At 37.6% G+C, this 13,910-nt stretch overlaps 1 protein-coding gene across 5 annotated transcripts in view; it reads left to right on the top strand.

Annotated features, from left to right (window-relative positions):
* Positions 1-13,910, top strand: part of LOC112995234 (band 4.1-like protein 4A) — a 142,600-nt gene that overhangs the window by 55,994 nt on the left and 72,696 nt on the right. For all 5 annotated transcript variants that reach the window (XM_064500586.1, XM_064500587.1, XM_064500588.1 and 2 more), the window contains exons 4-6: positions 8,349-8,400; positions 9,515-9,593; positions 13,447-13,544. In XM_064500586.1, coding sequence (XP_064356656.1) covers positions 8,349-8,400; positions 9,515-9,593; positions 13,447-13,544 — 229 coding nt within the window. The remainder of the gene's footprint in view (positions 1-8,348; positions 8,401-9,514; positions 9,594-13,446; positions 13,545-13,910) is intronic.

The raw sequence follows: 13,910 nt of genomic DNA on the forward strand, positions 1-13,910 counted from the left end.
GGGAGAAGGGTGCACACAGCAGCTCTGTCCTGACACGCTGCTGGGAAGCAGCCAGGATGTACGACTGGAGACCACAACTGTGGGCCGCGTTGTGGAGCGCACCTGCCCTACCATGTAGACACTGCCACAGTGACCGACTGAGCTTGTGCTGCAGGCTTTGCACCTGGGCTGTGTTATAGCGAAATATTAGGAAAACGCCTGTTCCTGTTATTTGTCTGTATATAGGTAATTAAAAGTTGATGCTGGTTTACCTGGAAGGTTCATAAATGAGTACTGTGTTTAGTTTTACATCTTTTATGCAATTGTTGCTAGCTTGCTACTTCTAGTGAAATCTTTTTACTTCTTAAGAACGACCAGTATGAAGGGAAAGCCTTCATGAAACAAGCAACACTTCGCACTTAAACTGTAAACATATATTGAATTGCACGCTGAATACTGCTAAAACTCTGTGGGCTGTTGTGGGAGTTAGTCCTGTACTGGCTGATAAGAAACCCAGATCTGAATTTTGGACTGGGTATCTTTTGGATTGGCCAGAACAGATTTTCTAAGGGAAGGAAAAAGGTTACCTTGCTAATTAGTTTTAAAACAGTGCTCCTGAGTTAGTCTCAAAGAGAAAGATGTGTCTGGAGAATCGGCCACCTATTGATATACTGCTATTGGTGAGGAATATTTTACTATTTAATTTGTCAGGTTATTTGTGGTATTATGTATTTAACTGAGTGATGAATAAAATAGATTGGACAAAACTGTATATTTTAAAGAGCACAACATAATCACCAAAGAAATTTTTTTATTAAGGCTTTGAAAGAACTTGTTTAGTTATTCTTCCAATTTTTTTTGCGTGCCTCAGCACTTCCAGTTGATTTTGTGTTGTGCTAGTGAACTACCTCTTATGTAGGTGGTATCGTAATTATTTTAGTAGCACATTGGGTCTAATCAGGGAACAGGGTTTCACTGTGCTATGTAATATATGAATTCATAACAGTAAAGTGGTCTCTTCTTGAAAAACTAACAAACTAATTATCAAGTGAGAGAGAGTAGCTAGGTGCAGCAAAAAGATGGACGGAACAAGGTAACAGTGAGGAGACCATGGACAGTAGGATAAAGCATAGATTGGAAGACTCTGTTTCTAGGGTAGTGATTTGGTCATATTACAGGATTTTCTCTATCGACCTTCCAGGTACCCCCAAACTCTTTGTATTAAAAAAACAGTATTTAATTTGCAAAATCCAGCACTTGAAAGTTAGGAATTGCCAAATTTACCATTCTCAGTGCACTACTTAAGCTATGTCTATCTTGTGCTCTGAGAAGGCAGAAGTCCTAAGGAAAAACAAAAAGTATTTGATCTTATAATTTGAAACTATGTCAGAATGAACAGGTGGGTTGAACTAATGCTATAGGGTGTCAGTAGTGTTTCCTACCCTTTGAGTGCTTTGCTTGACAAACCACACAGTGCTCTTTTAACATAGTATAGTACATTTTTTGGTAAAGACAGTTTAGGTGAAAAATAGTTTTAACTGATTGTCACTATACCTCTCTGTGCCTTGTCATCAGCCCTTCACTCAAGCCTTTTGCATTGCTGCACAAACTGTTGCCACTTCAGTCCCACTAAGCTGAGAGCAGATACAGCCTGTATTTTTCACCAGCGATGGTCAGCTGGGTCCTGACTGATTGGGCATTTTTTGTCTTCTGCCTCACCTGTCAGTAAAGTGGTATACTGTGCCCCATCTGGTATTCTCAGGCAAGACACGATTGCCAGAGTCTGTGCTGTAGAAGCTGAAAATGGCTTAGGAAACTCTGTCCTGCCTTTTACTCTCTCACCGCTTTAGTAATTGGGAAAACAGTAGCCTTGTGATTTCTCTCTCCTTTAGTGGAGGAGGGACCAAATGCAAGGTAAGGCAGTGTTCGGAGGCCCACACAGGTCCCCTGCTCATCTCACTTCTGGTTCCCACCTTCCTACGGCTCCCAGGTGCTCCCACATAATGACTGCTGCTGCTGCTTCTTTGGCATCACCAGTGTGCCTTAAGAGAACTGTGCCAATTATTATTTAGGCAGGTTGCCAATATTTTCTCGCAGCATACAAAAGAGGGAATGGAAATGGCAATTTTAACACATTATATCTCAGGAAAAGCTGAGCAGAATTTGATGAGACAAAGGGCACTTTTGTAGCCTGAAGGCATTCCCTTGCTAAAATCACAAAAGCATGCTGAAAAAACCGTGCTGTTAGAGCTTCTCTTATGAAGAAGATTTTGAGATTCTCTTATTGCAGAAAGCTAGATAACCAAAAGCATTTTAAAGATCCTATGCTAATAAAAATTGTTTTTTACTTGCAGAAACCTGGCTGCGTTTTACAGTCTCACGTTTGGTCAGATTGCCCCCTCACCGTTCCCAGCTAAACTCCCATGCTACACCTGCTTGGCCTAATGCTGCTGCAGGCATGTCTGTATTGTACAACAGCATGTGATCCAAAGATCCACCTTTCCTTCTCCACTGTAATGCTCACCTGAGCTGTTAAATTCACAACGGACAGCATACTGATACTGGCTTAGGGCTATAGAAATACAAAAGGCAGTATCACCACATAAATTCGGCAGCATATCCGAGCTGGTTTCCCCTGCCCTGGTTAGTTCAGGTACAGTGCTGTGCTAATGCATCCATACTGCTCCAAGATCTGGAGCTAACATGAGATTGGCACCACTGTGCTTGGGTACACTGTACCTACGTACCATGCACTTACTGGGTAGTGTAAATTTGTTTGAAATAAATGTTCATTTGGGTGTTTTCTTCCCTGCTGTGTGGAACCTCTGTTTTGAGCATACAGGTGCGATAAAACAGTATGCAGAAGGTAGCCCTTGGCAATGCATTTTGCAGCTGAGTAGCCCAGAGGGGATGGAGAGGCAGTGGGGAGATGCAGATCTCCGTTTCTTCTGAAACTGAACTTTCTACTATGAGTTGCCCTGCCACAATCAGGTCAGTTCAGTTATGGCAGAATTAAATATGGAAGCCAGCGCCACGAATTCCATATCTCAGCAGTGTGGACTCACGTATGCGAAGTATGTTTTTTGATGCATCCTACATAATTAATAAAGGAACTGCAGCATGCTCAAATTGGCAGGTTATTATACCAAATTGGTAGACAACAGGAAAATAGCAGATTGAATGGACTGTATGTAACTTAACTATAGGAAAAAGGCATCTTTTTAACAAAATACTTGCTTACAATAGAAAATGTCTGCCCTTTAGGACATTATTGTAACATAATGTAGTGTACATTTTGATTTCAAGAGCTCGGAAGAACAGATGAGGTGCACTTAGCTCATGTTTTGTTTTTTTATGGGTTTGACATTTGCCCATGAACACGGTACACTAAATTAGGTAGAAAGAAAGACTTGTGCTGGTTAAAATAGACTGCAGAGCCAGTGAAAGGGAAGTGGGAGTTGATAATATTGATTAGAAGCTAGAAATTGTAGAAGATTGTTAAGGGAATGGAACAACCTGAACAAAGCTGATGGCCAGCTGAATTAAAGGCAGTAAGAATGAACTTTTAAAGTGTAGTAGGATCAAAAGGAAACTTGTCCTGTGATATAAATCTAATAATGAGTATAAGCAATATAATAGTCTAATAAAATGGTAGAAGTATTTAAATATATATTTGTATTTTTAGGAAATGCCTGATGATTTATATATTTCCTTTTTGATAAGGAAACACTTTCCATTTTCAGAGCTATTAACAAGATTACCTAGGATGTCTTCAACTTAGAAGATCTAGAAAGTTTGCATTTAACATATGTAGAAAAACTGACCTAATAATTCTGATTGTTTGTGTCAGCTGAAATTATGGAAGACTCTTGATAATTTCAGATTATAATTGAAAAATACTGGGTAATCTCTTAAATGTTATCATTTCTTTTCTGTTGTAAAAGTGAACAAAAATTGTCACATGTGAGGTGATAGGTACGCCTTTGTAAGAGTCTGATTAAAATACGCAGGGTTTTAGTTTGAAATCGATAGATTTGCCTCCGCTGGACACTTCTTTGACTGATACCACAGCAAACATTTCAACCTAGTTAATATTTTGTTTCAATTAAGCTCACGGAATTTGACCTAGATTTGACCCTATGCAGATTCAAGGAATGAAGTTCATGGAAAAATGTTTGCACTCATTTAAAGGGGGAATTATAAAATAACACATATCCCTTTCACAGCTTTGTCTCAGTTTAGAGTGTTCGTATTGGAGCTTCAGATTACCAGATTTGTAGAAGTGCATATGACGGTAGTACCTGTCTGTTCTTAAAATGCCATACATTTTTAAAAACATCTTTTTTTTTCATAATTCCTTCCTAAAAATGAAAAAGGAAAATTTTGTTCATTAATATCAAGTAAATTTATCATCATTCTTAGTATATAATAATTTCTGTAGTAAATAAAATAAATAGTAAATTGTCTTTGTAAATAGTAATTAGTAAATTAGTAGCCATCAATTTAGTGATTGGATAGTAGCATTCGTTAGCACTAATGAAAAATAGTGATCCCCCCCATTTCTTCTGTGAATGTTAAATTTCTCTTACAGATGCACAAAACTTCACCCCTGCAGTTAAATGGGTAAATGCCGGGTCCTCCACTGCTTTGCAATGGTGATGAACTGCTTGTAAGTCAGATAACTTGCTGTCTGTACAGGAGAGATACAGGCGGGAAGTCACTGAGAAGTGGCAGGCTGGGTTGCCAAACAGATGAAAAGAATGAGGCTACATGCCTCGTGCTTCGGCACCCATGAATGCTAAGTTTGTTGTCATCACTGGCTGTGCAGGTGTATTGGATTAGTCGGAGAGACTGCTTTTTTGTTTTCTTCCTCTTGGCTCTTTAATGATTTAACACACGAGTTCAAAACTGTGACTATATCCAGCATTATTTATATGAGTATACAAACATTTGGTATGTATACGATACACATTATTATGTATACATGCATAAGTACGCTCTACTGCAGGGGGTCTTATTTTTGTAGAAGGTCTCATATTCATTGTGCACCGCAGGCTTGAAGAATGCCTTTTCATTATCCATGAAATTCTATCCATCTTTGGCTTATAAATAAAATGTTAGGAAACACCCTTTCCTTCCCTCACCCCTGGCACTCCTCAGGAAAGTGTTGGCAGCCTTTACAATGATGATTGCTGCACCGTGATTCTGGGCATGGGCTTGTGGCATTGCCACAACAGTAAATACTTACTGGGGAAGTGACAAAATGGTCTGGATTCTTCTACCTTCCCCCCTTTTCAATATCCCGGCAGCAAACCAGTCTGAGCTGAACTGTTTACCTTCACCTGCGCAGCACATGGATCTAGAGGCCCACGGTACCCTCGGAAGAGCATTTTCCTAGTGCCAACTTCTGCTGGGTTTTTCCTAGCACAAGCAGCAGCAATGTGTCTTACAGTGCTGAGGGCTTAGAATTCCTCCTGTTGACTCAGTTTAGGAGAAGGAAAAGAAATGTTTAACAATATGAATAACCAGATTTGTTCCCTTTCCTCTTTTCAGATTCCCTCTGAATCTGAATTTTGAATCTTCCTTGTGAATTTTGTCCCCCCTCCCTGGGAAATTTCATTCCAAAGACTGCACAAAGAATAGAATTTAGTTTGCAAAGTCAAGTACGGCATAAGTAGGAAATAAGAGAATTAAGATTTCTAATGCAACTTCGATGTGCTCTCATTGTATATATATGTGATGATACAGTCTTCAATTACATGGCTGCAATCTATTTTATCCCATCAAGGCCACTGTATTGCATGGATACAAGAAGCAACAGAATTCAGGTTACAGAGACAACCAGAAATCTGTAATACTCCTGTGCTTGACTTGGCAACTTGAAGGATGATACTTCAACATCTTTTTTTTTTTTTTTTTTTTACGTACGATTAATCCATCTGTGCATCTGAAGTCAAAAAGCAAAGAGGACTATAAAACACTAAACAATACAGCATCAAATCTTGAAGCTGATTTCAGTTCAGTTAAGGAAAATCGTATTTGCTTTAAAGACTGATGATTTATTTTGTGATAGATTTTGATCTGATTTTGAAACAGCATAGTTTTGATCTCTTGCAACATAACACAAAGCTGTCAATGAAAAGCAAGCCAGCTTGGCAATGTATTTTTCACACTGTGATGCCAGTTTTGGAAAGAGTGATGTTCTGAGGTCAGAATGTGCATCACAGTGTCATTTTTGCCCTTTTTTGCCTGTTGACTTTGAAATCTCTTCATTTTATCAGCTTACTAACTGCGCTAGCTCAGATTATTGCTGATAGGCAGTTCTAATAGGTTGTTTGAACAAGTGTGACAAGTTTTTCTTCCCTTCCCACCCTGTGTTGAGGTTAAGAGGGTTTGTATTTTTGGATAGTTACTGGATGTATTCAAAACAAATACATGTTGAAGATTTTTTTTCTTTAGGAAGTTTGAAGTACCTTATCATCATTCTCTATCCTTGTGAAGCTGTCAGTTTTGACTCGTGAGAATGTAAGAGTCAAGCGTAAGGTTTCCCTCGTGCGTGAGGTGCCATCTTAATTATTTTATTTGTTTTAAAATGCAGCTCACTGAACGGATGGATGATGACTCTTGTAATCTTAGTTTATGGCAGTGCTCAACAAAAATTCCTGGATGTGAAATGGCAATATCAGTCTGCTAGACCAAGAGCAAGGCATACAGCTGGTTCTAGTGCAGGTGGATCAGCAGCTGATGGAAGTAGTTTTTTTTCATGTTTTGTCAAAATACTGATAGTTGTTTACAACCAGTTATTCATGTAGTTGTTTGAATTTTTCCTTTGAATCTTTTGTAGTGTTTTTCCCCCTCTTCTTTATGTTGATCATTCTAATACTGAAATTCTTTACTCTGGAGATGTTCTCTGGCTAGAAGAGGAAGATTTTTGATTGATCAGTTTAGTCTTGCTCTCTGTAGGGTTAGCCCAGTGGGCAGGTAAGGAGTTTTTTCATTCGTTGATCTGCATAGTTCCTTGGTTAAAAGTCGGGGGTGCAAAGGGAGTAAATTCAGGCTGCCTCAAAAAGCGCTTTTCAGAAGCTGTGTTCCGCTGCCTTTTTCCTTCCCATGTTTTAAAAACGTGTGCCGTTCTTGGCTGGTCCAAAAAGTTCATGTATGAGGGCAGAGGACAGAAAAGAGTAAAGACAAGAATGGGCTTGGCAGCTGCCTCTGCACTTTTTTCTGATAATTGAACCATAGAAATGTCAGGCTAAAAAAAATAAGCTAATGCAGTGGTTGCAAGAAGAGGATGTGTGTCATGCTGGTGATCCATGTAGCCATCATGAGAAGTATCCAGCTGGTCTGCAGAACTGTGCTTAGCAGTAACATTCAAAGTGACTTTTATTAGAAGTTTGATAGAGAAGGGACAGAGTAATCAGAAATTATACTATGGGTTTTCTGTGGTCTGTTGATCAGATGGTACGGGAGCCCTTGTGAGAGTTCTTCCCTTGCAGCGCCCCAAGTACACCTCACTCAGCCCTGACACATTTACCAGCCAGCTCTTTAAACCTGCCGGGGAGAGAGATTCTGCGGCCTTTCTCCCTTGGTGCCATCTGCCAGTGATTCCTCCTGCTATTATTAGAAAGCTCTTCTAAAACTCAGAACTAAATTTTCTTTGCTTCTAGTTAAGCCAGTTTCTTCATGTCTTGTACTCAGCGGACACAAAGAAACATTGATCAGCATTTTCCTATAGCAATTTTTGGTTTTGGAAGAGAACTGTTATGCCTATCCCCCGGCTTTTGTTTTTTGTTAGAAGACAAATGGAGCTCCTTCATTCTTTCCTTGTAGGTCTTGTTTTACATGCTTCGTTGTTGCTGAGTATATATACCTTTGCTGTTATTTCAGAGATAGCCTGCTTAGGTTAATCTCCCAGGAAGAAAATAGCAAGGTTGCACACCACTGCACTATCTCTATCAGATAAGGTAGACACCAGGAGGGCCCTTATATAAATCCTCTATCGAGTCAGCTTGTCACGAAACTGATATATGGTAGCTCTTACCAAACATATTTCCTTTTGGGAAGACCTGTTCCCTCAGAGAAGATAGGTAACATTACACTTGTACAGACAATGTTTCTTTGATCAGAAATGGCTCTGCTGCTGTGAGTTTGTCGTTAGCAGACAAAAGTGTCTCAGGCAGACAGACTGTCAACTTTCATGTTAATGTAATCTTGGCAAAGTTTCTGTGTTCTGGTGAGAAAATAAATCATCTCACTTGTGCTATATTTGTGAGAAAAAACATCAATATATGAATCAATATATAACTGAAATTATTCTGTATTGATTTTCAATCTTAAGTGACTGATTTCCATAATTATCTCTCTCACAGTACTGGCTGGATCCTGCAAAGACCCTTGCTGAACATAAGGAATTGATAAACAGTATGTAGTTCAAACTTTTAAAGAAAGTATCTGAAGATGAAACAGCAGAGAAAATATTCCATGTAGCCTTTATATTCTAGTCGCAACAGAGTAATAGCTCTTGAACTCCACGTCAAAATTTCACATACAGATTGAATGTACCATTATTTTCTAAAGGTGTTTGTGAGATTATTGTCCAAGGATTTCTCTGCCATTACATTTTTATTTTAGAATAACAAATCATGCTCTTCTTAACTTGTATAATTAATTTTATAGTAGCTGTGATACCTCTACCATACTAACCACATGAAATTCCTTTTTGTGTTTTGCAAGTAAAAATATTATTGATCATATATTGTCTAATGTTTTTGCTGTATTACTGTCATCTTCTGATATAATATCTGTTACTTGCATTATAATTAAAGAATTTTAATAAGATTTCTTAAACAATAAATTGGAGACTTTCTTTAGAGGATGTAAAAGTGGGAGTGTGCATGAAATAAATGCAGCTGTAAGAATCTCAGGACCGAGTTAACTGAATCTTACTGGAGAAGAACAATGTATATGTAAAAGCTGAATTAGAAACGCTTTTTCAAATATTTATTAATTAAACTGGCATATAATTAAAATCTCTTTGTAAGATATTTGAAAATGTGGAAAGGATTAATATTAAGTATTATAATTTATCATAGGGAATCACATTTCATACAATTACATTTTTCAAAAGTTTCAGTAGAAAAAGTGTCTAAAGGTGAAAACCAAGCATTAAAAAAAATCTTGGAAAAATAGTTAGCATTGAAATCTAAAGTTAAAATCTTCAAAATAAAAACTCCAAGTAGAATATGGGATATGTATAAATAGACACAGACTAGGAAAACACAATAAACAGAGTTTTCTTAGTCTTGTTTTTAATTTTTTTTATTTTATTTGTGCTATTAGTATTTTATTATTTTATTATAATTGTTTGGTTTTGATGTGTTATGAATATAGATGTTCTACTTTGCTAAAGAATATTATGTGGCTGTGTTAGGATTTATTGGTGACTTCAAGTTTTATAAGCTTCATAGTAGGTGTTTTGAAATCAAGTAATATTCATAACTATTATCTTTTGCACTGATTTTATTTTTTCTCTCAGATGGACCACCGTACACTCTGTATTTTGGCATTAAATTCTATGCAGAGGATCCATGTAAACTTAAAGAAGAAATAACAAGGTGAAGTATTTTGATACAAGTACAGTTTGTTGGTTTCAAGGTAGTAATCCATTAGAGTCAGGTGCATACTGCTGTGGTGTGACTGGGTTGTTTTTGCTTGAGCATCTGGGTGTGCAGGAAGAGAACTGTGAGTAGCTTCACAGAGGTTGGTAGGAACCACTGTTTGGGAAGATCAGGATGAAAAGGTACTCTCTAGTGCATTAAAAATCAGAGAAATTTGATGTGCATTTGAGTATTTTTTTTTTCTTCTCCAGTCTGTCTTTATGCATACGCTATAGTGGAGTTTAGCGTTTACTTGGGTACCTAAATACAGGGGATTTTCTTCTTTATTGGTCATACCTTAAATTCCAGGACTGTTTTTCAAGAGGACTTCTCTTTGTCCTTCTAAAAATATGTGAAGGAAATTGAAGAGCTATGTGCTTTTCATTCTTTTAGATAAGGTTGGCCTCTAAAAAAAATGTGAGGATAAGGCGCGCAGACGCGTGCACACATATTTGCATGAACTCTCACACAGAGGCTTTTCTATTTGCTTTATTTATGAAAGATCTTAGACAATTAATTTTATATTCAAAGGGAACTTTGAAAATTGTGATAGGTAGATGGATAAAATTAGTGTACTGACTTGCATTAATGCCAAAATATTTCTTTTGATGTCCAAGCTTGTGCTCAAGAGGAATATGACATGTGAGAATTTATTTGAATACATGCAGGGATTTTAATTTTCCTTAATCAAAGGTGGCAGTTGTTACAGCATAAGCAGAATATTTTTCATGTATCACAATGAGAAATTTTTTTTTTCCTAAGGGCACTGCAGTATCAGAAGTCTCAGTATAACAAGATTGATATTGACCTGGTAAAAATAAATAAAATTATGACTCTGCAGGTAAAAAGTATAAGCTGGATGAAGTGTAATGCCCTTCTGCCCTGAAAATTTGATATGGTTTTGTTGTACTTTTCCAGAAGTACTTTCAGTCCTGCTCACAGGGTGAAAGAGATGGCCCTGGGAAGAGAACTTCAGCAACAGAATCTATTGTGATTACTACTTGGCAGGCAGGTCAGATTTATGTCTGTGGAATGACAGGGGCTAAATTTTCAAAGATTGTATTTGGTTTCCTTGTAATAAAGTTAGTCCATGATTTGCACTGCTAATTTGGTATGCAAATCTAATCAAGAAGCATTTTGGCATAAACAGTAAGCCTCTATTTTTGTGTGCACAGTGTTTGCTCATGCAAAAGTTGTGCCCTAGAAGGTACAGAGGTACATAAGAAAGGAACACACTTATAACTACACTCTTTAAAAAACACATTGAAGAATAGCCAAATGCCGTCAAACTTTATGAGCATTTATTCCTATACGCTCTTAAACCTTGGAAGGAAGAAATACATTTTCAGAAAAAATGTAATAATAAAACCACAAAAATAAAGCCTGCTACCTAGAAGGGATTACAGCTACTCTTTTTCTTCATAATAATAATTTTCAGCAGGAAGTATGTGATTCCAGTGGCGTGCTAACTGTGTTTATTTGGACCATGTATTTGTTATTTTAATGGGTATGTGAGTGGAGTCTGTTGTTATTAGATGTTAATGAGCTGTGGCATTACATGATTACTGTTTGCAAATAATGAAAACCTGTCAAATTTGTAATTGCTTCACACCAAAATCTAATTTTGGTTTGTAGGCAAAAGCTAACGCTGAGGTGATTCCTATTAACATTTACTAGATGCGTTTGCTAGAGCTGCGCTTAGGTACTATTATGTATGCGTGACAAACTTGACAGCGAACAAGGTGAGAATACTTTAGCTACAAGTTTGGACAAAAGGCCTGGTTCTGTGAGGAGCTTAGTGGCTTCAGTAGGAATTGAGAATGTTCAGCCCTTTGTAGGAGTCACTCAAGCACTTAACAGTTACTGCCTCTGACTGTTTTTTGCAAGGAGGTGAGTTTTGTTGCAAAGTCATTGTTCTGTTTCATTCTGAGCATTCGTACTGGAAATATAGAGATATGGACACCTGCTACGTGGAAAGGACATTGATAGCAGTGTTCCTGAAGCTCTGCACTGTAGGGCTGCAGAAGTGCTAAAGAGAAAAACGAGTGTATATCATAAACTTATTTCATGTTAAAAAGAAGATGCTGTGTGCTCCGAAGTAGCTTTAAAATCTTCTTTACCATCATCAGCATCCATACAGAGAATATTTGTCTAGATGGGACTGGCAAAACCTGGATAGAAGCATTACTGAGATCCTGCCTAGACAGAAGAAACCCTGAGCGTGTGTGCTTTATATCTCCTGATGACATTCTCAAAAAACTTCTGTGCAAGGCCCTGGCTCTTAGGGGTGGAAAATACTAGCCACTTGTTTAAGGATCAGCATTTTCTACTGTAGTATCACAGAAAGCACAGCACATATTCTGGGGATTATTAACCAGAAAGAAACGGGTATCCTTACGCAGGGACTCATTTGGTCTGATAAAGTCTAGCAATTGTTATTGGGTCTTAAATAATTTAAGGATCAGCTATCATGCAACCTGCAGTTTGTGAACTTCTCAAGGACAAGAACAGTTGCACTTTGAACTTACAGAGCATTCTGAGGTGTTTTTGTGAGTAATGTGTAATAACAAACACAGAATAAATCAGTTAAAATGTAGCTGAATGGCTCTGTGTAGATGAAGTTGAATTAATGAATAATGAAAGAACTGTACGCATGTATGCATAACCAAAATTTTTCTTAAAAAGATACCTTTTCAGTATTGCTTTTGTATGAACTTGGTGCAAGAACTTCATACAAGGTTCTGTAAAACACTGTGTAAATCTGTTGTAGTAAAAACAGACAAAACAAAAAAAGCGTGTTTAAAAAGACTTCCTAGAATGAGTATGGGGAGTTGAAAAACCAAACAGGTCTTTTGCCTGATGGCTTGTTTTCTTGTCTTTGCTTTTCCATCCGTTTTGTGTGTATTGTTTCATTGCGAGTTCAGCATTGGAAAGACGGGAGAAGGTGTGGCAAATGCAGATACTTGTGTTCAGCTGGCATCTGATGTCTGAGCAGTTTGTCTAATGTGTGTTGAGTATGTACATTGGAGGTTGGAGAAACTATATGTAAGGTGTTTTGGTTTGCATTTGATATAATGCTGGAAAGTGAGAGATCCGCGTCAGTAAAAAATATTCTTAAAAGCTTTGATTTTACCTTGACTTCTCAGTCCTGCTGCTGATTTTTACTTCAGTGTGGCTTTACTTTGAGGCCTGCGTATGTACCATCAAGTGGATATAAAAGCAGTTTACAATTCAAAAATTACATTTTATCCCTGCTATCTCTGTTCCAAGAGGGCAGGTGCTCTGCACTAAGACAAATACAGTTAGCTGCTGGTAATACATCCACCCATTTCTTCATGAGGGGACAGCCGCAATGAAATCTGCTTCCTGCTCTAGACCATTGATTCAAGAGAGTCTGATGCCCAGTTCTCCCCTAAGGTGATCCACTAATCAAGTTGAACTTTGGCCCTTTAATAGGTTTCTAACAGAATTCTTCTGATTTTTAGCCCTCTTTGCTATTTCCTGACTGCTGTATGAAAGTCAAAAGAGTGAAATTACATTTTTATGAGGAAAATTAATTTTATCTGCTCAATATAAGCAGATGGGAAAACTGCAGACTTCTCCCCATCCAGTTTCTTTCACTGGATTAATCTTAGTTGTTACTTGATGGTTAGGAGGAGAAAAGTAATTTGGACAGGAATACAATTTTTGATTGTCACCTAATTATGTTGCATGGTATGTTTTTAGTTAACTGGAAGATGATGAAATGTTACTTGGTGCATCAGACTCAATACTGAAGTAATAGCTTCATTTCCTCTCTGTCATGTTTTAGGTATCAGTTTTTCTTGCAGGTCAAGCAAGATGTTTTACAGGGCCGCTTGCCTTGTCCAACCAACACTGCAGCGCAGCTGGGAGCATATGTGATTCAGTGTAAGTTCTTCTGGTCAGCTGAGAGCTTATTTCTTTTAATCCTGTATTATGATTCACTTTAAGTGTTGACTGGAGACTCAATTAACACTTTATGCATTCCTTTCAGAACAGAACAAAACAAATTAGATCGATTTGTACCAGAGAGCTGTAAATAGATGCCCGTTCAGAACAGAGGATGTAGAAGTAATATAGAAATTAATAATATAGAAATAATATAGAAATTCATGCCAAAAAAAATTGAAAAGTCAGATGATATGAATTACCTTCTGAAGAGTCTGACAAACACTGTTTGCCTTGCTCAGGAATACCTTATTTTGTACTTACAACATTACGTGTAGAATATGTCAACCCCCCTTTTTTTTCCTG

This window comes from Dromaius novaehollandiae, chromosome W (assembly GCF_036370855.1).
Source record: "Dromaius novaehollandiae isolate bDroNov1 chromosome W, bDroNov1.hap1, whole genome shotgun sequence".
NCBI classification, from domain to species: domain Eukaryota; kingdom Metazoa; phylum Chordata; class Aves; order Casuariiformes; family Dromaiidae; genus Dromaius; species Dromaius novaehollandiae.